This window comes from Hibiscus syriacus, unplaced genomic scaffold (assembly GCF_006381635.1).
Source record: "Hibiscus syriacus cultivar Baekdansim isolate YM2019G1 unplaced genomic scaffold, ASM638163v2 tig00110557_pilon, whole genome shotgun sequence".
NCBI lineage: Eukaryota > Viridiplantae > Streptophyta > Magnoliopsida > Malvales > Malvaceae > Hibiscus > Hibiscus syriacus.
The window spans coordinates 435,294-460,908 of record NW_024062780.1 but is presented as its reverse complement, the minus strand read 5'-3'; the positions used below and the strand labels follow the sequence as shown (position 1 = coordinate 460,908).

The 25,615-nt window shown below is 32.0% G+C and overlaps 3 protein-coding genes and 1 pseudogene across 3 annotated transcripts; 2 read left to right on the top strand and 2 right to left on the bottom strand.

Annotated features, from left to right (window-relative positions):
- The first annotated feature begins 3,903 nt into the window (after positions 1-3,903).
- Positions 3,904-6,035, top strand: LOC120132062 (annotated as a pseudogene).
- Positions 6,036-12,795: 6,760 nt separating this feature from the next.
- Positions 12,796-13,844, top strand: LOC120132127 (dof zinc finger protein DOF2.1-like). The gene is made up of 2 exons (XM_039148951.1): positions 12,796-12,992; positions 13,083-13,844. Exons 1-2 carry the CDS (start codon positions 12,966-12,968, stop codon positions 13,794-13,796), a joined length of 741 nt encoding a protein of 246 aa, XP_039004882.1. The 5' UTR covers positions 12,796-12,965; the 3' UTR covers positions 13,797-13,844.
- A 6,644-nt stretch (positions 13,845-20,488) lies between these two features.
- Positions 20,489-22,453, bottom strand: LOC120132128 (calmodulin-7). The gene is made up of 2 exons (XM_039148952.1): positions 22,305-22,453; positions 20,489-21,077 (listed from the first exon to the last, which is right to left on the bottom strand). Exons 1-2 carry the CDS (start codon positions 22,378-22,380, stop codon positions 20,704-20,706), a joined length of 450 nt encoding a protein of 149 aa, XP_039004883.1. The 5' UTR covers positions 22,381-22,453; the 3' UTR covers positions 20,489-20,703.
- A 1,733-nt stretch (positions 22,454-24,186) lies between these two features.
- On the bottom strand, positions 24,187-25,176 carry LOC120132061 (inactive protein RESTRICTED TEV MOVEMENT 2-like). Its single transcript, XM_039148908.1, has 2 exons — positions 25,080-25,176; positions 24,187-24,884 (listed from the first exon to the last, which is right to left on the bottom strand). Exons 1-2 carry the CDS (start codon positions 25,174-25,176, stop codon positions 24,187-24,189), a joined length of 795 nt encoding a protein of 264 aa, XP_039004839.1.
- Between the last annotated feature and the right edge of the window lie 439 nt (positions 25,177-25,615).

Below are 25,615 nucleotides of genomic sequence, written 5' to 3'. Positions count from 1 at the left end.
TCGACTCTTAGCATGCCAACTATACCCCTAGCTCTCATATTACATAACATGGGCATTATCATTTCTGTCATTTCACATATTCATATAGGCACTTGTTTCACTTACGTGTAGAACACTTTCATATGATTCACATTCACATGTCACGTGGCTTATATCTTGTTCTTATGTCTTTTCATAGACATATATTCACGTATTCACATAGTCACATAGCTTATATTCTTTCTCACGTAGTCACATAGGTCCATGTCATATAACATATATCACAAGTGCATACAATCACTTAGTACATGTAATTACGTAGATCGTATCATATAGCTTATATCATTTCTCATATGTTCATGTAAACACGTATGTCATAGCTTGTTCACATGGGTTCATATATACATCACATAATACATAGAATAACATATAAACTTATACATGTATTCATATACATACTTTTATATAGTTCGTATATCAATGCTTACAATTTATCTCACATTATTTATATTTTAGTTTCATATATTTACTTAATTCAGTTTCACATAGCTTGTTATATATATATATATATTCTTATAACTTATCATCACATAGCTTATCTTACATGTTCGTATAGATCAATACTATTTAGCTTATCTTACTTTTTCATTTAATCTCGTAAGTTGGTTATACCAGATCCTATATATATCTAACTCATGTAATTTATAAATTATTATCACATCTTCATTTAAACTTATCTCTACTTGTTCATAATCACATATATCACATTAATCATATACTATTTCCATGTATTATCTTATATTGGGTTCATGTATCTTATATTATATATTCCTATAATCACTTATGTCAATACCACCTAGTTTGTATTATAATTTCATATATTCATGTAGTTCAGTATCACATAACACATATACATATAATCATGTAGATCATGTAACATATAATAACATATAACACATATACCCATTTTCATGTACTCATGCACGCATAAGAATCACATTTTCATATCTCCTTCATCACTTCTCACATAAACACATTATTCACTTCACATGTACACATATGATCACTTTTTCTTTTCATATAACATTTATCATTGTCCTTTGATGATACCATTCATCATACATATTGTCATATTAAGACATGGATGAATTATGCATAAAATCACTATAACCAATATATATTTATATATGCATATACATGAATATGAAATCATGAATTCAACGATAAGAGATAGACTTATCACAAGTCTTGTCCCCATAAAATTTTATCTAAAATATGCACTCACCTTTGTCTTGCTTGATTTGAATCAATTCTAGAACTTATCTCTTTCTTGATCGTTTGTAATCCCTCGATCGTTCCAGAATAAAGTTACGTTCACTATATACATCATTATACATTTATACATATTAGTAATCCATTTGTATACTCTAATCTTCCAATTCTTAAACTAAAGAAAGACCAATTTCATTTCTTGTTTAAAGTAGGTATCTGTACTCTCTATAGGTATCGGTACACCCCTAACTGATGTATATATACCATGTCTAGGGTATAGATACCCTAATGACATTTTGAAATTTTCATGTTAAGGGGGTATCAATACCCCCTATAGGGTATCAATACCCTACTGACATTCTGTAATTTTTCGTGAAGAAGGGGGTATCGATACACCTTCACAGGGTACCGATACCCTCTGCCCATAAATTACATTTTGAGCACGAAAATCACCTCATTTATGCTCAAACACTTCTTATTTCATCCCCTTACATAAACTTAACTCATCTACTCATACTTAACTCATTAATACTCATTCAATACATCTTTAACTTCAAAATCCACTTCTCTACCTAAAATCCAAGAATCATACCCAATTTTCAACATGTTCTAAATTCAATTCTAACACTTCGTACTCCTTAATTAGGTTGATGACAAGTCAAATTTAACTTCAAATTCAACTTATCAACTCTTTTCCATAAATTCATTTAAAAACTCATTTTCTTTAATCTCTTATAACTTCTTCATCTTTTGATTATAAGACAACTTAAGCTTTTCTTAAGCTTAAGCTTAGTTATCACCTAAGGATCATAACTCAACCTTTAATTCAACAAATAACCAACAAATTAAGAGACTCACCTTTTCTTCAAGCCCTCACGTTTGGAGAAGGAAGAGGAGAAGAGAACTCTAGAAACCTCATTTGGTCTCCCTCTCTTTCCCACGTGGATTCATATATATCCACTACATCAATTATTTTCCTTGTAAATGGTAATTTTACCCTTTAATTCCCTTAATAATTATGATCAAACCTTTATCAAACATTTCCTGTAAATCATTGAACTATTCAATTATTCTATTTTAAATCACTAAATTCTGAAATTTTACAATTTAGTCACTAACCCATAGTTTGGGATGTTACATAATTAGTTGAATTTATTTTCCAAATAGGGAAAAATTGTAGCAATTATTAATTGAATACTGATCTCTACTTTGGTCACTCATTAAATTCAATATGCATACGAGGTTATTCTTCTTACATCTCATGAAGATAATGCTTAAAGGTTTTATATGCGACTCACTCCCTATTCTCTCCTTCTCACATCACGCTCACCAAGAAGAGGACATTTTTCCAACGAAGCCTTAAACTTAACGCTGTAAAGACAAAGAATCATTTTCCGTTAACTGTGTCAAGCGAAATTTTTGTTTCTGTTGTCTTTTCTCTGCTATTTGTTTGAGTAATGATGTTACCTTTGAATCCCTTTTCCCCCCTTTGAAACTGAGCAATCGAAAGGGTTTTTTTTTATTTTTAAGTTGGTAGTAACTTAGCATCGTTTGAAACCGAGCAATCGAAAGGGTTCTTTTTTATTAAGTTGGTAGTAACTTAGCATCGTGCTCAATTTGAGACAGTCTAAGGAGATGCAATATAATTTAAGACTAAAGAAAGACGCGATCGAAAATGTTATAAAAATCATAACATTTTAGGTTAGACGCAACTTAAACTTTTTCTTGATATTTTTCAGTTGAAAACCTTCTTTTATAACATTTTTCGGTTGAAAACATTCTTGTATAAAAATCAACCAAAATGTTACATTCTTCGTAACATTTCCGGTTCAACCAAAAATGTTAAAAAGTTTAATATTTTAGGTTAATCCAACCTAAAATGTTATGATTTTTATAACGTTTTTTGTCTCATTCATTTACCTCGTTCTTTTACCTTAAATTAGACTGTCGTAATTCGGGAGCTTTGCAATGACGGACTTTACAAAAGAAATTGAATCTCGAAGAGGTTTTCCTTTTATTCCAAATAGAAAAATGAGTGACGCTTTCAGTTTCTCATGCTGCATTAGATATTGTCTACAAGCCGGTTATTACGATATCTGAAATTAGGTTTAACCAGCGTTTGAAATCATTTCTCTTTCTCTTTTCTAGTTCCCTCGGTTCACGGTATCAATGGAGGAAGAAAGTCAGTTGGTACATGACAATAATAACCCTTTGTAGCATTTAATGAGAAGAAACGTACTTTAATGGAAATTTACCTGTTAACCGTAAGCCACTTGTGACCTCAATAATGTCCTATCAAAGTCGTATGGACAATGAACCGAGGTAGGATTTGCGGTAGCATTGAATGTGGTGAAGAAAAGAGAGTTGCTGTTAATGTCTGGTTGAATGAATAGCCCTTCAAGTTTGACCTTCTATTGAATATGCTGTTTTACAAGTGGGTTGATTTCTTTCCTTTGTCTTTTTGCTTCATTATGAAAATGTCAAATACAGTAAGATGAAGAATCAGAGCAATTAGCACAGTCAAATCCTTTTCTCATTAACATTGGATTCTTCTGTCCGAGCTTGAGATCTTTTACAGGCCTTGTAGGGTCAGGAATGCATCGCAGTTCTGATGGATAAATAAACTTGTTATTTTAGCTTCGAGATATAATCATGCAGGCATCAAAAGCAAGGTAACTTCTATTGCCTGTTATGACTGTTCCTTCTCCCTTATTTGCACAGGTTTCTTAAGGCTTTTCTTATGGATCCATTCATGTATGATGATTTGGGTTGTCTTAGGTGCAATGCATGTACCCTATAGGTGCAATGCATGTACCCTATAGGTGCAATGCTTCCAGCTAGCCTTAGGCTGTCAATGCCTATTATTTGTTGCCATATATGATCAGCATCTGGATTGTCTTGAATTTAAACAATGCTTGAGAGGGCACAATGAATACCGTCCCCGGAGTTTATGATAGTTCTGGCTTCGGCAATGGGGTTATCGTCTTTTGTCTACTTTAATTTCAACCGATAAATAATTTATCATTTCGAGTTGCAGTCTCATTGTGCATGAGAGTAGATATTTTGTTAGTTTCCTGCATTAAGATAGGATAAGCCAAGGCCCTGATTGGGACCATCAGATGCTGTAACAGAGGTACTTTCATCTGTCTGAGACCAATGTCGGATTTATTGATTCGGTTTTGTGTATTCTCGATAATATTCTTGTTTCGCAAGGAATGTGCTCGGGTATAACTTAAAGCTTATGTATCAAACTATTGATTAACCAATGTTTAACAGAAACGGATATTCGGAAGTGCCGCAAAGGGTATCTCTTCGAGCTGTTCATCAACTCAAGCTAACCAAAGCTGTTGAGCGCTATTCACCTAGAAGCCTAGTCTCTGAGGTATATAAAAGGAAACATTTGTTGCTGATGCAGATGCATTAGCCTCATATGCATTGTTTTTGAAATAGAAATTCGAGTTTAGCACTTACAATGATTGCTCTTTCGAGCCTATGAGAATCAAACATCTAATCTTATCTGCTTTTCTTGCATCAGAAGAAACGCCCCAGCAGAATATCGGAATTGGAGTTACAAAATCCACAGCTTCAAGAACTAAAGAAGGTGAAGAAGGATCAGTTAAATTCATCCGAACCATGCAAGAAGGAAGCTCTGCAAGATGCGGAGGAGTTCGGGAAGCAAATGTTGGCCATGTCTGCAAAGGTTGAAATTTGTCGAAAGCCGCTACTTGAGCCTGCTTCTGAGGGACCTCATGTCAATGAACTCGACACGGTATCACTAGGGGAGCACCGAGCCTGGCTGTCGGATCTTGAAGCTATCTGAAAGCAGCAGTCTGTTTGCATAGCTGTGAATGAGATTCAGCAACTTATGGGTCATCTTGAAATGGTGCTGAATCTAAGGCTAAACAAACCATTCAAGCGGAATTAGTGCATTTGGATCTCGAGAACTTTAAAGGTAATCTGGTTGAAATTCTTTCTCTTGTATCGAACATGAAAAACCGGCTAAAGGAAGGCCGAGAATCGGAAGCTCCAGCTAAAGTATTGGCTAGTGATACTCTGTTACAACTAGAAGCTGCTAGAAAGACTGTCGAGGCGCTTAGATCGGAAGGCAAGAAGGCGTTTGAAGCTTACAATTACATTGCTTCAGACTTACATGAACCGAAGGAACGTGTTCAAGGTCTTTTTAACAAACTTAAGGCAGACCTGAGTGATGCTAATGCAACATTTTCCTCGATTCATATGGTGATCATATCGTTATTGAGCATCGAACTCGGGAAGATAAGGAACATGAGGAATCTCATCAGCTTGAAGCAGAGATTTCTTCTTTAAGATCTGCTCTTGAAACTTCTGAGATTAAACGCCATGAAGAACAAATCCAGAGTATTATACAGATAAAGAGTGCCAATGAACAGATGGACCGGATAAAATCGGAAGCAAACTCGAGAGAGGCTGAGTTGTTAGCTGAACTTGAGAAAGCAAACTTTTATATTACTACCGTGAAGGCAAATTTGATGGCTAAGGAAACTGAGTTGCAGGATATTTCAGACGAAAATGAAGTTCTAAACATGAAGCTTGAGAAAAGCCCGCCATGTCAACTAGAATCGGAACTCAAAAATGAGCTCAAGGTATTGAAGGAAGCTGCTGTTGATCTGAATGCAAATATGATGGATAAGGAGACAGAACTTCAATATATGGCATAAGAGAACAGTAACGCCCCGAATCCCGGGTTAGTAATTCAGATCAACCCGAAGTCTAAAGTTGAGCCCAATTTGGACCTTATAAAATAGTTGGACCTAGTTTAGTGTTATTGGACTTGAGTTGAGCCTAAGAATTAGTTGGTTAAGAGTTTAATGTCTTCAGAATTAGAAAATAGAGGGAATAAAAGTGCAATTTATCAAATTCTTAATTCAAAAAGCTGAAAACTCCCTATTTTTATGAGATATGCTTGAACAACTCTCCATTTCTCACCAAACACTCATCCTCTTCTTTCATCTTTTCTCTTTTCTTCTCCCATCTTCAAGTTGTAAGATTTAGGACTTCAAGTTTAGTTTGGGTCAAGCAAAGGTAAGATTATTAACCCTCACCCTTCAAGCTTCATTTTAAGCTCCATTTCACTAGTTTTTATCCATGGGAAAAAAAGATTTTAAGAGGTTTGTGAGAATCTATGGATTCTAGCTATGTTTTGAATATTAAGGAGTTATTTAGAATGTATCCAACCTCTAGATGAATTGGTAATCCATTTTCTTACCTTGTTTAGTGAAGGAAGTGGGAGAGAGTTCCAAATCAAAAGGCAAAGAAAAGTTGAGCATTAGTTAAGTTGAGGAGAGTTCTAGCCACCCAATAAGCAAGGTAACACCTTTACAACTCTTCTATACTCTTAGTGAGTCATTAGAAGTTCAAAATAGTTTAAATGGTTGAGTTGAGCATGATAAGCATTTTCATGGTAAATTTCTTGTTTTAGAGTTATAAATGTGTTTAAAGTCTCTATTTTGACCCTTGTTGATCAAATAAAACTTTAAGAATGTTTGGGGATCTCATTAAGGTCTTTAGGGATTGAAATATAGCATTTTAGTACGTGTTTTATGACTTCTACAAGTAGAGTATCGATATTATTGGGATAATATCGATACTTGTTCTTCGTTTTGGGCAAATTTGTGAGATTCATTAGATATAGAGATAAAAAAAGTTAAGTAATACACATTTTAACTTTTATCCCACATTGTCAATAAACATAACATAAACACTCCAATATGCCTATATAAGCTAACCCATTAAGTTCTTCAACTCATAAAACTAATAAGTATTAAATTATGATGTTATGCCATATAGTTTTATTTTTTTTTAATATTTTTAATATATATATTTTTTTAAAATGCTTTGAAGGATAATGTGAATCTTGGAAGGTATGCCCACGTGGTGCTATGTTAACATTTCCCATGGAAGGTGTATTTCATGATTTGTGTCTTCCGTATATGTCAGAGTTTTCGCCGCGCCTTCCCTTAGGTGGCGCTAACTCGGACAGAATCCCATGAAAGCATGGATGATTCGTACTTTGTCAGAAAGGATGTTTGATCGATAATATTAGAAGAGATTAAGTATAACAAGTAACTAATAGGTTTGAGAATGATATTTCGGTAAAAACGCCTGAATTATTATGCTATTTTGCCCAAAAGCAGCGGTGATGGGTTGGGTATGTTGATCCTAAGGGCAGCCGCACACACCCAATTTGAATTGACAACTGCATGTCATTGCTAACCCCAGCAACGCTCCCACTAATTAACGACAACACATCATACCACTAATGTGCAATTAACAGGATAAACAAAGAGAGTGTTGGGATGCGGTCGAATCCTTAAAATTTTAATTTTTTTTTATAATTTAGATATTTCTTAAATTGAAATATTTTTGAATTATTTAATTTCACATTTATGAGGTTTTATAATTTTACACCTTTTAAAATTTTAATGTATTTTTATATTTGTACCCTCTAATAGAAATTCTTATCTCCTTCCCTGAGCTCATTGAATGCTTGGTCTTGACCATTAATAAAGATTGCTTGTGGTCTTCTACAACATATTATTCATGAATAGACCAACGTTGGTACTTGGTATTGAAGAAACTCCAATGTCGGCGGTGAATTTATTCATGGAGGCTTCATTTACGATGTCGTAAAAAGTTGCTTCCATAAGCTAGGTTTCTTTGCCTTGGCTTTCGTATTAATTACCTAAGCCTGCCACTTCTCTGGTCTAATTACAATCTAGGATTCTGTCATTGTGGACCCACTACCAATCTCCTGTCTTAATACTGTTCGTATTTTCAAATGATTCATTTTTCTCGTTCTTCACTGCAACTAACTAGGTGGCAGTTTAATAATTGCTTAATATAAAAATAAATGCATGAATTAAAAAAAACGATTTAATGTTTAAAGAGACATTCATATGTCACGTCGTTACCACCATTCGAACCATCGTCCAATTTCGCTCAAAACTCATTTTTGCCGTCGCTCCGTCGGTGCTCCTCCAATGTTTCACCATGGTAACGGGATTGAAATGAGATATTTTATTTTTTTGAGTTTTTTTTATAATTTCATTAAAAGTTTGGATTCTTTTATAAATAAATTAAGGTTTTTTATTATATAAATATATATATAAATAAATAAATAAATAAATATATATATATATATATATATATATATATATATATATATAACGATTGTCACCTAAAAGTGTAACTGATAAAACTTTAGGCATTAATTTTTTAACAAAAAATTCTTTATGTGCCAAATCGTTCTTCGAGGTAAAGTTCAGGCACTTATTTTTGTATTAAGCCTTTTAATAAGTAGTGTTTTATTGTGTCTAAAGGGAAGTTTGATTTGATTTTTTTCGGAATTGTATTATCATGTTTGGTTCACACACAAAAATTATTATAATGTAATAACTTATTACCAATAGTAGTATTTTTGGGTTAAAATAGTGAGAATGCCATTACCTCCAATTCCTTAGGTAATGAACAATTCCCATCATTTTGGACAGAAATACCATTGAAATAATAAAATTTTTCATGTAGATCCTTCTAAATTCTTATTTTTTGTGTTTTACTGTAAATTATAAACTTAATAATAATAATAATAATATACAAAAGCTTTAATTTAATAAAATATTAATAAAATTTGAGTAGTTTAAATTATTTTATATGTTAATACTTAATATATATATTAATTATTTTATAATTTTATGAGATGAAAATATTATTATCATAAAAATGTAAATATTTAAAATAATTTTTTTGTTTTGAGTTATTAAAAAATAGATCTTATACATTAAAAATGATATATTTGTCTACTCAATATCAAAATATTATTTTTCTTGTTATATTATATTTTATATAAATAAATATGATATTTATGAAAATTATTTAAAATTATAAGTTTGGTATACTAATTATATTAATTACATGTTAAACGTATTATTTTTATTTAAACTTATATAGTGTAATAATTAAAATATTTTTTTATAAATTTTCAATCAAATATTTATAATTTAATATTAAAATTTTATTTGTTAAATAATATACATCGCAAGAATAATTTGATAAAATATACATTCAAGTAATCTTATATTCCTCCAAACAAACATTGTAATCTTACATTTCAGAAAGCAAACCAAACAAAGTAATATAATATTCCAGAGTAATATTACATTCTGGTAATCTTATTCTCAAATATAATCTTACATCACGTTAACCAAACATGCCCTAAGTTGGTAAGTTCAAAAGTTGATTTCAACATGTTCATGCTCTATCTTTGCTCGTAGTTTTATATAAGAAAAATAAAAGATCCACTTCTATTACCATGCGTTACAGTTAGGGATGGACATGGGTCGGGTTGGGTCATAACTTTGGTCCACCCAACCCGACTCGAGAACAAGGAATCCACCACCCGAGATCTGACCCGACCCAAACACGACCCGATACATAACTTAAAAACTCAAACTGACCTGAAATAATTAAAAAAATATTATTTTTATTCAATAAAAACAGTATCTTAATTGAAAAAAATATATATAGATGGGTATTATTGTAATTATTCTTAAATGTATAAGGTAAAATTATATATTTTTTAAGCCGGATCGGATATTTTTCACCCTAAACTCAAATCCGACCTCATCCGAACATCAAATTTTAAAAACCGACCTAACCCCGATTTAAAAAAACGACATGATCAGGTCGAAACCTGTCTGGTTCGGGCAACATGCCATCCCTAGTTACAGTAGGCGTATTGAAATCTCCTTGAATCAAGGAATATATATATATATATACATAAAGAGATATCACAGAAGAAAATTCGACAATAGAATATTCCGCACTTACAATAAATTAAGAATTATACGGTAAAATACATTTTTATGGCACAGTATTAAACTCGAATCAGAAACTTACCATTCATGAAAAATATTAATTAAACTAAATAAATAGTTTATTTTTAGTCATATAATACAAAAAATGTAAAATTAAATACTTTTAAACACGTTATATTTTTTTTTATGGATGATGAAAGATCTAGATAGTATAATCATTATCAAATTGTTTGAAACTAATTTTATTTATAACTAAATATATAATGATATTTTCTTATTAAAATATAGAAAAAAGTATTTTTACACTCATTTTAGATAGTAGAAAATGTTAAAAACATTTTTTTTTTAAAACTAATAATTATTTGACATGCTAATGACATAAAAATACAGTAATTACATCTAATGATGGATTGAGGGAGTGACGGAACAATCATTTTCCTAAAAGTTTTATATATACTTTTATATATTTTTTATTAATTATCTATTTTCATCCTTAAATTTTATAAATTTATCTCTTAGAATATTATAATTTGATATTCTATTTTTACATTAAATTATAGTATTAACAAAGACGTTATAATTTATTTGTCGATCGAGTTTGACTTCAGAGATGTCTTAGCTTAGCTCATGAATGTGGTTAATGAATTGACGGAACTGATGAGACAATTCATTAATAATTTGTACGGTGAAAATAGGTTTTTATTTTGTTTTTTTTATTATCTTTTAGTTTCAAGACTTCGTTTTGATTAATTTGTATCGACTCAAATCGTATATTTGATTTTGATGAATGAATATCTTATCGAGAAATTTATGTATACATAATGTTTCTATTTTGTTGACTTCACTTAAGGTCAGTTAATTTCCTGTCCCATCCGAATAATCAAATCTATATTGGATGACGTTTAAAAAATTATTCCATTAAACTTAATTATTACTTATTAAACAAATCTCAAAATAAGATTGCGCCTTCGAAATTTTCTTTCCGCTAAATGATTGATTCACATTGAAGAATGAACATTAAATATTAATAGGAACCAAATGCTATTGATTTAATATTAATAAGCACTAAATTTTAAGAGTATTTAATTTTGAATATTAAGAATTATATTATAAAGAGACACAATTCCAATTCTGATGATTATAAGAATTCATTATTAAGAGATACGGTATAATTAAAAGAGAAAATAATTTCAGTGACCGAAAATGCCTTATAATATATGATTTTAACCAACTTTTTTTGGATTTGCGAAAATGACCAACAAATTCGCAACGCGAACTCCAATTTCGCAACACAGGTTCCAAAATCGTAATGTGAAAGTCAAAATCGCAACGCGTATTCTCCAAATTCACAACTCGAATTTCGCAACGCTAATTACCGATATAGATAATTAGCATTGCGAAAACGAAATTCGCGTTGCGATTTTGGAGAATCGCGTTGCGAATTTCGTTTTCGCAACTCGAATTTCGCATTGCGAAAGTAAAATTCGCAATGCGAATAGTTAATTACTTACATAGGTAATTAGCGTTGCGAAACTGAAATTAGCGTAGTGATTTTCCAAATTCGCAATGCGAATAGTTAAATCGCAATGTGAATTTCATTTTCGCAACGCTAATTACCTATATCGGTAATTAGCGTTGCGAATTTGGAGAATTCGCGTTGCGATTTACATATTATCGTTGCGATTTACCTATTCGCATTGAGAATTACATATTATCGTTGCGATTTAACTATTCGCGTTGCGAATTTGAAAAATTGCAACGCTAATTACCTATATAGGTAATTAACTATTCGCGTTGCGAATTTGACTTTCGCGTTGCGAATTTGACTTTCGCGTTGCGAATTTCATTTTCGCAACGCGATTCTCCAAAATCGCAACGCGAATTTGGAGAATTCGCGTTGCTATTTACATATTATCATTGCGATTTAACTATTCGCGTTGCGATTTTAACTTTCGTGTTGTGAATTTGACTTTATCGTTACGAATTTGGAAAATCGCGTTGCGATTTTAGAACCTGTGTTACGAAATTGGAGTTCGCGTTGCAAATTTGTTGGTTACTTTCGTAAATCCAAAAAAAAATTGATTAAAATCGTATATTATAAGGCATTTTTGGTCTTATTTTCTCTAATTAAAATGTGATACACATACACGCGATTATCCAATGACGGTAGTGGAGTGTGAGTAGCCTTGAATCAGATGGGCCCCAAAGCATGGTCGAATCCACGCGAGAAGGGTCCCACAAGGACAGGCCCTGAAGGGTATTGGAGACATGGAGTATCTTAGCCAGTTTTTTTTTTCCTTCACGGTTAAGGTTTCTTTTTAGTTAATACATATGGTACCCATCATTTTAATGGATGAATAAATCAATATAGATTTTCTATATATACAATAATTTAAATTTAAAATTTACTATCACTTGAATCAATCTGTTAATTTTGTTTGATGACTCAATTATGGAATATAAAATAATATTAAAAAATAATAAAATAATAAATACCCTACGTTGGAGAATCGTATCATCATATCGTACGGAAAAAATCATCATGACAGTTCTGTGATAGATTAATAAAAAGACGAATTTAATTGATCATTTCTTAACTCATTTTCACTCTCATCGGGAGGTGTAGTTGAGGGGCCACCTTTCGCTTTACATATACATTCACCTTTGTTTTGCTTTGAGTTGTTACCAAACACAAAACTCAGCTCTCTTCTTCTCCTTTCTTTCATACTCGGCTTACTTTACCTCTTTTCCCCTCTGCAGACTGCACTGCTACTTGTTCTCTTCTTGTTACAACAACCACCATAGTTGGAATTTAATTTCTTACCTGGGTTGGGTATTTGCATTCTTTTCTGGGTTGCATAAATGGATTCTTCAACCACACAACACCAGGTATTATGTATTATGATTTATTTTAAACCAACATTTTATTTCTTTGAATAATTTGGTCTAATATATTCCATTAATGTTTTTGCTTTATAGGAGATGGTTAACTCTTCAGTTGAAAACATATCGGTTAGCTCAGACGGACACCAAGAGAGAAAGGCAAGACCACAACATGAAGAAGCAGTGAAGTGCCCTAGATGTGAATCCACCAACACCAAATTCTGCTATTACAACAACTACAGCCTTTCTCAGCCAAGGTATTTCTGCAAGTCATGCAGGAGGTACTGGACCAAAGGGGGCACATTGAGAAATGTTCCAGTGGGAGGTGGGTGCAGGAAGAACAAAAGATCATCATCGAAGAGGAGCCAAGATCAACCGTTAACACCTACCAACAACCCACTCATCACAACAACTACAACCCATCTCCCTCCTTTGAATTACGATACCAATGACCTAAGCCTTGCCTTTGCTAGGCTCCAAAACCAGCCTAGTTTCCCGTTAGGGTTCGGTGATGATCTCGGAAACCCTAGCATTAACACCAATCCCGCCATTGTTGATGCACTCACAAGCAGTTTCCTTGGAAACCAGAACAACATCCACAACTTTTACTACGAGTTTGGAAATGACAACATGGGGTTTAAGTTTAACGGGGAACTTATGGTACCGTACAATAATGATGAAATGAGTACTGCAAGCACAGTTACACCTACGAAGCAAGAGCTTTCCATGGCCGACTTCGATTCCGGAAGAGGAAACTGGAACGGGTTCAATTCATCCTGGCATGGACTGCTTAATAGTCCTCTGATGTAGTTAAAAAGAATGGAGTTTTCTGTTTTGTTTTTTAATCCCTGAAACCGAAAGCAGCATATTTTAGTAGTCTTTTCCCATGTTTGTTTTCATTATTAGTACGGCCAATTTCATTCTATTATTGGTTGACAACTTAATGATGTTTCATGGTTTGTTGTCTGTCAGGTCTGATCCGTGGCGTTTTTATTTAAAAAACCAAAGAAAAAAAATCATTTATTAAATTATTTTTTATCTTTCCTACCTAAAATCTAATGCTCGATATCTTTTATCTTTCCTCCTCTTTTCGTCACTTCTTTTTCTATCTATCCCTTTAATATTTATTTTTGCATATACGAGCCTCATAAATTCTTTTATTTGACATATATATTTTTTATTTAAAATTTCCGTTATTATAACTAATAGTTATTAAATTATTTTATTAATATTTTAAAATTTTAAATTGATATTTTTATTATAATAAATGTTCATAACCATTTATGATAAAATATTATATAAAATTATTATTATACTTAATATTAAAAAGAGTGAAAATGAATAAAATATTAGTCATTTAGTACTTGCAGGGTGTATAAATACAAATTTAAATCTTATGATATGAGAATTTTCTTTACATTTATCTTATTTATTAGTCATTTAGTACTTGTTATTAAATATGTATATTTGTGTAATTATTTTATATACTAATGATGAAATTTTTTATTTTATAGATAGAGTTAAAAATGGTTTATATATAAAATAATCCCTTTATATATCCTATCTGACATCTTAATACCGGCATTGCATATCCTTTCATTCCCTATGAAATTGAGCCGTAACAACTCCAGATTTTGGATTTAGTTTATTATTATAATAGAATAAAATAAGGAACTTAATTTGTTGTCGTGCGCTTTGATTAGAATATGAGTATGTTTGCGATGATCCATTTAAAACAGCAGTTTTCGATAATATTTTATGATTGGGTAAACTATGCTGATAGTCCCCTATATTTTTGGTCTGACTGATTTTGGTCACCGAAAAAATTAAAGGAAAATGGTCACTAACGCCATCGGTCCGTTCGATTTAAGTCCCTAACGTTATCAATCAGTCCGATTTCTATCCCTAATATTATCGGTCCATTCAATTTAGTGCTTTAACCATGTTAGTGATTTCAACAAAAGGACCTTAAAATAAAAGGGTGTTAAACAAAAGTAATAGTATAGGGATTTAAATCGGACTAGCCGATAACATAAGGTATCAAAGTTGGTCAGACTGATAACAAAAGGGACCAAAGTATGTGGAATTTATGTGGGTTTAATTTTAACGGGATTTGTCACCTTGAGGCGATGAGCTTGGTGGGATTTTTGAAAATTAGTCTTTATAGTTGCTGATTTTTAAGTTACAAATAGAGGGTTGGTTTAACTTTTTTACTGTGTTTTATCAAACAAAAAATTGAGAGAAATTCAAATATCATGAAAATTTTCGAAAAATGTCTACCAGCGAAGAAATGTTACGTTTTAATGATGTCCAGATTCTTTTCCTCGAACTCGGTTAAGAATAAAAAAACGTTAGTTAACGAGGAATGATTTCGAGAGATTTGCTCAACGGATTATTATATATTTGCAACAATTCGACCTGTATCTAACGAAATTTCTACTTGATTTTAAGGCGAACTTGATAATAGTTACGGATCTAATTGAAAGCGGAGGCCAGAGATGTAAACTTTTCATTTTTTTGAGTGGTAAAGTGACGATTACGTTGGTAGATGTCGCTTACCAACTCGATGTTTCGATAAATGGTGCAGCGGTAGTGAGGCGATCGATTTGGAATTGTTTACCAAGTTTTAAAAAAGATGTCACCATCAGAGGTCTTAAATGGATACCGGGTATGGATCACTTGGTTGGAGATCGAATTTTAAGTGATGGAGACTTCATCGAAGTTGAAGTATTTTTTGTCGCCCGAATGTATCTATTCTAATTAATTGGAGGGATATTATTACCGAATAAATCTGACAATTTGACGTACATTAAGTATCTTTCGATTTTGGGAAATTTTACTGAGTGATGAACACTAGTTGGGGTTCGATGATTATGGCTTTCTTATACCGAGAATTTTGCAAGACTACAATCATCGGATGGGGTGTTCAAAATTTCTGTTAACCGATTAAACCGATCAAAACAAAAAAAATCGATTAATCGTTCGACTAATTTTAGATTTGGTCGATTAATAGTTAATGATTTTTTCAAAATTTGATTATCGGTTAATTCGATTCAAAACCGATTAACTAATTGAATTACACTAAATTTTTAAATTTTTAATATATTATTTATATATTAATAGCTTTAGGAGAGTTTAAATTTTGGTTTTAATCAAATTATTTGATCGAATTAATCGAATTAGTTGAAAATATTAAATATATAATATATATTATTTAAAAGTTTGGTTAATTCAGTTAATCGATCAATTAATCGAACTTTGATTAGTTTAGTTAGTTATTTTCAAAAAAAAAATAGTTCGGTTAATGGTTAAAGCGAAAAAATTTTGGTTTATGAAATTTTGAAATTTGGTTCAATCAGTTAATCGAACCGATCGATTGAAAAAACCCTAATCGTCGAAGGGGATCAAAAGCGGATGTAGTGAGTTGTCTAGTCCTGCTACAATCGCGGGCATGGTATCGGTTCTCATTTTCGACGTCAGTTACATCAGTCCCGGTTGAGCTTTCTCTCATTGTAAGGTAATTTTTTATTATTATTTTTAATTTTTTTATATTATTTAGATGGTGATATAAAATTATCATGACCAAATTGTCGGGTGTAACTAAAAAGCCTATACGAATGAGAATTTATATCGTAGGTCGACACGTAATAAATATTAAAATTTTGGGATTATTAAAATTTAATTAATATTTTAAATTATTTATACTAATTATTTTTTTAAAAATATTTATATTAACTTTTATTATTAATATTTACATTTTTCTTGTATCTCGTATTATGACGATGGATATTGTCGCAATGCTTTTTTGAAGGATCGGAATCGTGGTCCGTCATTACGCCTCTGCTACATTCTACGATTGTTGGATTCACGTCGTAGATGGAGTGTTACGACGGTTTGAGCCTCATAAATTGATTCCTACATAAATATTTGATATGAACACGCTCTATAAAATTGATATGCTGAGAAGCATAAACAAAATTGGTTAAGGGAGCATGTTGTCTACGTTGAGCAATAGAATTAGCATCATTTATCGGTCACTATGCATTACGAGATTACACCTGTCGACCTTGGTCTAAACATTTCTCTCTACCTACAGAATTAAGAAACAAACAAGAAACAATATTTATTATCTTTGGAAGAGAGGGAAGTATGGGTACAAAGGAAAGGCCAAGAAGTCATCATCTTCGTCTTCTGCTTTTGTCGATTTTTTTGCATCTCAGACCAATTTTGGTTTTTTATCCTCTATATCACCCTTTAATGGAGACTTTGTCGAATTGAGTTGGAGGTTCATGGGATGCAATGAAAAGCACTCAAACATCTTCGACTGATGAAACATATGAGGGTTAATGGGATCATTTTACATATAGTCAACAATATACCCAAGTTTAGTCAATGATAACAATGATGATGTCAAATACCATAAGCTCATTACCGTATTTCGAAGGTGCATCTCAAAGTGGAGTGATGTTCATTACACCTCTTCTTCAAGAAACGAATTGAAGATGAAGACGAAGACGATCAAGGCGGATGAACCCGACGTATTCGATGAGTCTCGCGTTATTATCATTCGATTCTAAATAAATTTTATTATGCATTATATTATTTTGTAATAAAATTGTTTCGCATTTATTTAAGTTTTTTTTAATATTATTTTTTTAAATGTTTTTTTAAAATTATATTTGAATAAACGGACATGCCGAAGTGACGAGTTTTAGTTATTTTTTTTAATTTCAAACTCTGCCCGTTATCTAACGGATAGTTTTTTAAAATTCAAGCGAATTCGTTACCTCTTCCGGTTAGAAAATTAAAATGCTGACTCACATGGGATCCACATACATGGGACCAGTAAAATATAATTTCAAACAAACTTTCATCTCGACATAACGAGTTTGTCCTTCACTGTAGAAAATGCTGTAGATCTCAAAATAAAAATCATATTGGCTTATTGAGCCAAATAATTTGCCTGATTGGGGTATTATGCCAAAAAAAAACCCATACCTGGCTATGTTTATCATGTGACTTATCTTTTCGGACAATGACCTTAGAAAAGGAATGGATTCATCAGGCCACCAGTTTAAAAGCATCTAGATACACCTCTGAATAGTTGTTTCTTGTAGGTCACATATTTGATGCTAGAAACAAATGAGCAAAGTTGATACTGTCAACATTTGGAATGATGAGTGATTTGCTACAACATTTGGAAACAACAATAGTCCATTTTTTGGGTGCATTGCACAAATTTGACCTATATGCCAACAACCAATATCTTTCCTCTCTTCGCCCTTCTCGTTAATGTTTTATCTGCTCATCTCAGACCCGAAACATTACTGAAGATGCATTGATGGAAACAGCGGTTCCTTTGAGGTTTGTGATAGTTTGATTCGTGTGTTCATTGTTGTAGAGAATTATGGAAGCCAACTGAGGGAAGCAATGACCGGCATAGTTCTCCCTGGCGATGAAAGTATCCCTCTTTTATACCCAGTAAACCTCACTAACCGGTTGGCGAGAAAAGTGTAGGTGTCGACCGCGGTGGTGGTACCGCCAGCATTGTTGTAGTCGGAGTGAATAAGAAAAGCCGACACCAGCCGGCGATTCGAGGAAGATCACGCTTGTCATTGCACCAAACATCCCATATGAAGTTGATCTACATTTCTAGTGGTCCATTATTTGAATTCTGAATTCTTTGCGTATTATCTAATTAGAATTTTTGTTTCATCTGTCTGATTTGTGTAATATCCAAATTTAAATCTATAAATTTATTTTAAAACTCATATGTATTAATTTGTTGCGTTAAATCTAAATTATTCACCTCATTGAAATAAAAATAAAAGTAAACAATGTTTCAATCAGCACATAATAGAAACGTAGATTATTATTTCATATATCATATGTAAAAAAATATTTTTATTAGAAAAACATGTATATTATTTATTATATTTAGAAGTTTGAAGATTATGAAAATAAAGAAGTTATATGGGATTTAGACTATATGAAAGAATAGTAAACAATATTTATCAAAAAAATATTCTCAATTCATATATAGAAATACAACGATAAAATAATAGTAAACTATCAACTTAAACCAGTATACATTGTTGTCCTCTGATGATAGATATTAGTATAGGAACAAGCTTCGCATTAAGAAAATAAAAATACAAGAATCGAACTCTCTTTTTCTTTTCAAAAATTAAAATCAACCAAAATGAATTTTAAATTTAGACCAAGAAAGAAAAGATAAAAAAAAATTATAACAAAACGCATTCACGAGCCTTGTCTTCTTTCTTCTTATGTCCCTTCATAGCTCTAAACAGTCTGAATTTCCTTTTTCTTCGACTTTTATCACGATGATGATGATGGTGATAATGTTGCGAATTCTCTTCGTACCATTCATTCCATCTGTCAAAAATTAAAAAAAATCAATCAATCATCATTTTTAGTCGCATAATTGTTTTATTTGTAAATAAAAGTTATACTATATGATCTTTTAACGAATTTAAATATAATAATTTTCTTCTTTCTTAGTTATGAAAACCTCAATTAACTTAAAAAGTTTATGTTAATCCAAAATAATATAAAACAATTACTAAAATATTTGTAAATATGAAAACATCGTACGGATAATTATTTTTATGGCATGCAAACTAAACATTTTAATTTTGAAAATATACAATCAACCACAAAGTACCCATTTTGATGTGGATATAGATTGGTACGTATCGCTGTCGGTACAAGATTTTACCTTTTGGTTTTAATTTATTTTTGTATTTTCACTTTACTTCCGTCAATTTCAGATACTTCCTCTCATCATTATTTTCACCCCCCTTTTTATCCATAATTTCATCTAAATTAACACATGTTTGTGAAATTACGGTGTTGAAAAGTAATTCGCTACATATTCCCTAATATTTTTATGTTCATTTCCTCTTACTCGTTTAAAATATTTGAAATTTACGTGTTAGTATAAAAATATGAATGTGTTGTGATGGATGTATAATAGATGATAAAAATTTAACTATACCGCCATAGTAAAGGCTAGATTACCTCGTCCGTCTTTTGTGGGTGAAAAAATTACAATGGCGAATGAAATCAAATGCCAGTGTGAAGATTAAATGTTTAACAAATTTTTGAAATTTGAAGCATTAAATGAAAGCCTAGAGAAGAGAACATGGCTTTTCCTTCGGAGGGCGAAACTAGTAACCTTGTATTGGAAAGACCGGAATAAAATCAAAGAAATTAGTATATAAATTAAAATGGCTTGGGCCGAATAAATCAATTTTGTAAAGGATAAAATCGAAGAATTTAAATTTATTTAAAAGTTGAAGATAACTCAATTGAAATTTGGCCAACCCTAGCAGTCGGGACCTTAACCTTCTTGCTCTTCAAAATTCCAACAATAAGCAATAACAACGAATCTTTCCAAATGGTTTTAGGTTTCATGGCAACGAGAATAGAAAGAAAACACCAAATTATTAAAGATAAATAAGACGCAACCCAGACATTAATGGACAAAAAAGAAAAACCCTGAGCAAACAAGTAGGATATTAAGGTCCAGTCCACGAAATAATACAAACAAAGAAACAGACAGCAAACCAACAAAAGCTAAGTAACTGGAAACATAGATGTCCTATTGATATTAAAAGGAATCTTAGCAAACTTATCTGCCCTGATCCCTTTCTTTTAACCCATTATTGGATCTTGATTATGATTGTAGAGGTCCTTACTTGGCCATCATAACTTTGACGAACTCTTCGTAGTTGATCTGCCCATCACCGTCAACATCAGCTTCACGGATCATCTCATCAACTTCCTCGTCTGTAAGCTTCTCACCGAGATTTGTCATAACATGGCGAAGCTCAGCAGCAGATATGAAACCATTCTGGTCCTTGTCAAACACCCTGAAAGCCTCTTTAAGCTCCTCCTCAGAATCAGTATCCTTCATCTTCCTTGCCATCAGGTTAAGGAATTCGGGAAAATCAATGGTCCCATTTCCATCGGCATCAACTTCATTAATCATATCTTGAAGTTCCGCCTCGGTAGGATTCTGGCCAAGTGATCGCATCACAGTCCCCAGCTCTTTGGTAGTAATGCAACCTGCATCAAGGATACAAATATATGCAACAAATAAGCGTATAACATTGGTTGAGAAACAAGCAACACTAGTAAATACAGCTGGCCGGGAAAAAAAAGAAGGCAAACATTAAACCGAATCTAAGAAGACAAAAAAAGACACCATAATATTTTAAGTTAAAAGATAGCTGATGATTTTCATTCAAATAAGAACAATTGATTATGATAGTTCACTGGGATGTAGGCAGCAGTGAATCAGTCAAATTTATTGAGCAACAACAATCTAGTGTCTGATAATTTTTAAATGTACAAGCTTCAGCAATCAACCCATGGATCGTTTAATAATATCAAACAATGTAATTACACAAAGAAGTAAGAAATAAGATTCCATTTATGTATTCTGGTGATCAACTATCCGGTATCCTTCAAGTAAAAGCACCAAACATAATATTATGTTGAGCTTGAGCAATAAAGATCACAAAACTAACCAACCAAACAAGCCACGAGTGTCGAACTTCTGGGACATGGCAATGCCGTACACATTTAGATTCTAGATTTTTAACTGTCATGCAAACTTAGTACAAACATAAAAGCTTATTTCCTTGATGAAACAATTATGTCAATGATTTTATGACCGATAGGCATCTCTGTAGACCGCTAATGATCCCATGTTTCAATATAGGTAGAAAATGCAAGTTCAAAGAAAGTGAATTGAAAACTAAGGAAGCTTCACTACTCATAATAAAATATCACACAGAAAATGAGAAACTAAATCAAGATTAAATAAATAGATCAGATCAAATCAGCAGAATGTCAATCTTAATCTTATACATAAATTATACAACAAATCACAGTATAAAATGACGATATAGGCAGGTCATGTTTGAACATATAAACATCTAACTCTAACAGATCAAACAATCGAAATCAATGAGCCGACAGATAAAAGAAAAAAGAACGGAAGTGACATTGAAATCGATAAAAAAATATCAAGTGTCAAAACATTCGATAAAAAATCTTAAAATTCATAAATCGGAACCCTAGATCCGTCACATCAATCAAATCACAAAAAGGAAACGGTGGCAAAATTAAATAAAGAAAAAAAAACTAAAGCTGAAGCTAAGTATCAAACTAAAGCAATTCTTAGATCTGCGAGAAAGAGCTGAATCGAAGTTATTAAACCGTACTTAAGGAAAACGAAAAAATCAAGAAGATAATAGAGAGAGAGAGAGAGAGAGAGAGAGAAAGGACCATCGCCATCCTTGTCAAAGAGGCTAAAGGCCTCCTTGAACTCAGAGATCTGGTCGTCCGTAAGCTGATCGGCCATGGTCTTCTCTATTTCAGCGTTGTTTGTTTCGATGAAAGAAGGCGTTCTCGAGCGTGTGAGCTGCGAGGTTGAATAAAATCTTTAAGTGATGAAAATTAAAAAAGGGGGATGAAAGAGCAAATATAAAGGGACCGACACAAATTAAGGCATCTGATACTCTAATCCGCACGCATTTTCTCGCTTATACTTCTATTTTCCATTTTTGAATTCTATTAATACTATATTCATTAAACAATATATCTCCTTTCAAAACAAAGGCATCCTATATTTGGATATGTTTTATAGTTAACTTAATTTTTTTATTTAATTAAGAACTGAACAAAATATTTGTTATTTGATCTTAAAGATATTATGTTGTTTTTATATAAAAAAATATTTGAAATATATTTATTTTTATAAATTAAAATGTTTAAAACTTTATTCAACTACCTAAAATAATAAAATGTAACATGACTAATAATTATAAAATAGATATTTTTCAAAATTTAAAACTTTACATTTTTTTATAAATTTGATATCAATAAAAATCTTAGATAAGCTAAGTAATTACTCATCCAACTATTCATGCAGTTTCATTTTAGTGACCTAATTTTTTAAAATTATACCTAAAGTTGCATTTTAATTTTATTTTGGTCACAAACGGTTAAAAAAATTAACGATGATGCTGACGTATTTTCATAAGGTAATTCTATGTAATTATTAAAAGCTAGAAATTGTCATGTCAATAATTCTACTTATTTGTAACAATGAGTGATCAAAATGAAATAAAAATGTAATTTTAGACATGATTTAAAAAAATAGGTTAGTGACCATATCAAAATATTGACAATAGTGGGTGACTAAATACATAATTTGCTAAAAAAATCTTTAGTCAACGTACACGTTCAGGCTCGGCGGCTTTATACTTTATGTGATATAAAAGTGATGTAACGAGTTCTTATCATATGACTGTTACATGAGAGACTATATATCATCAAAGTGATTGTACGATATAAATATCAGATTACATTTTTATTTTAAAAGTACATTCTGATATAATTATTACATGAAAGACTACAAACCATCAAAGTGATTGTATGTGCAATTGAATACTACAATCATATTTTTAAATTTTTTAAGAATATTATTATTATAATTATTATTTGGGTAAAATACACAAATAATTCTCTAATTATATTGTGTTGTTTTATAGAGTCCCCTGACTATTAAAAGTTACTAAATGATCTCCTGATTATAGGATGTTGCTTTGTTGAGTCTCTCGACTATTAAAAGTTACAAAATGGACATTCGACTATTCGTTGTATTCTAAACTTGTCATTTTCTATTAAAAAAATGATAACAATTTGATCTAGATGGTATCCTACCAATTGAGATATGATATTCATTTGATATTCTGAGATCATATTATATCATATCACAATCAACATATCAATGTCTAGCTCAAATTGCATCAAATTTTTTTATAGAAAATGACGAGCTTGGAACACAATGAATAGTCGGTAATCATTTTGTAACTTTTAATAATCGGGGACTCAACAAAACAATGTCTTATAGTCATTATATTATTTTGTAATTTTTAATAGTCGAGTGACTTAGTAAAACAGTAACCTATAGTCAAAGGAGCATTTGTATAATTTACCCTTATTATTTTACCGTCATATCACGATATGTTTTGAAAAATTAATCTAATTTATATAAAATTAAGGTAGAAAAAATAAATTCATAAAGAAACATGTCTTATTGAATCTCCAATACAATCATAAATTAGAAACTGCATTCGATATTAACTTCTCACAAGGGTTAGTTCTAGTAGTTCCTCGTAGACATGACCGCATTCCTAACGTAAACAGCAAGCGCCGCGATCAATAGAACAGCCAAAACCATGTTCATAACTTTCCTTGGATTCTTCATCCCCTTGGCTAACCCCCCAATAACTCGTTCATGATGGATCCCTAGCTGCCAATATATATCAGTTTTCTTAAGAGCATATCGGCCTGAATCAGCAGGCTTTTCGCTTATTGAACTACTATTTTCCTCTTGATCCGAACCATTTATGTCCTTCTCCATCAGCCCGGGATGATCAGGTTCATTAGATGCCTTGCTTTTGCTGTTATCTTCGATTTCCTTCTGTTTACGTGGTGTTTGCTCTGGAACTTTGTCGGCCTCCTTGGCCTTGGGAGGACTTTTCTGAACTCCTTGTTCTAGACTGTTGTTTTGTTTCTCTGGAACCTCTGCAGCCCTTAGATCGGAGTCTGGAATCGGGTTTTCGGCCGATGGTTTTGAGTTTTCCGGCTTCCCGTCGACCGGGGCGATCAGTTTCGGGATCTTAATGTAAAGTATACCATCCTTGTAATTTGCTCTGATTTTGTTCTGGTCACAATTTGATGGAACGGGGACTTCCTTGGTAAAACGGCTGAATTTGTTGTCACCAACTGGTCTTTTTCCAGACAGCCTCAGGTCCCCCCTACTTGTTACTTGAACTGTAAGCTGCTCCTTCCTGAACCCTGTTGCATGAATCACATGCATAAAATTTTAACAGCGGGAACAGATTAAGAATCGAAAATATAAAAAGAACATCTAAAATATATGAGAATTTAGAATTTTTAGAGATGAAAATAGATTATTACTAGGTTGATTAATGCCTGGAACTGAATCCATTGCTTTAGTCTAAAATATCAAAAATAGGATCAAGAACGAACCTGGTAAATAAGCAATCAATGTGTCGTCTGCAGCTTCATGAAGCCATTCAGCGTGAACCTCGAAATCTTCGTAAATAGGCTGGAGCTTGGAATCCATGGCTTTTGGTTTACAATCTTTTGATCAATACGTTGGTGATGAATTACGAGACTTGCTGGTTTTATATACACGGAACAGAAACATTCCAGATGCAGAACTGATTAATTTCTTTTTTGTTTTCTTTGAAAATAGTTATTCCTTTTCCTTGTTCTCTTGATTTTGTTAACTGGTTAAGGGTTTCATCTATGCTTTGGTTGGCATAAAATAGTTGGTCACCTCCTGCAAAAGGCAAAGTCCAGGTTCTTTGCTGCTTCGGAATGGTTAAAGGTCTGATTTTTTTCTCCTCCTTTTGTGTTTTGTATTGGGATAAAATTTTATTTAATCCCTAAATCTCACTATTTTTCTACATTGGTGCCTGAATTTGTTTTTATACAAATTAATCATCTCTCTTAACACCGAATTCTTCTGTCCAACATTAATCCTTAAATTTATTTATCCA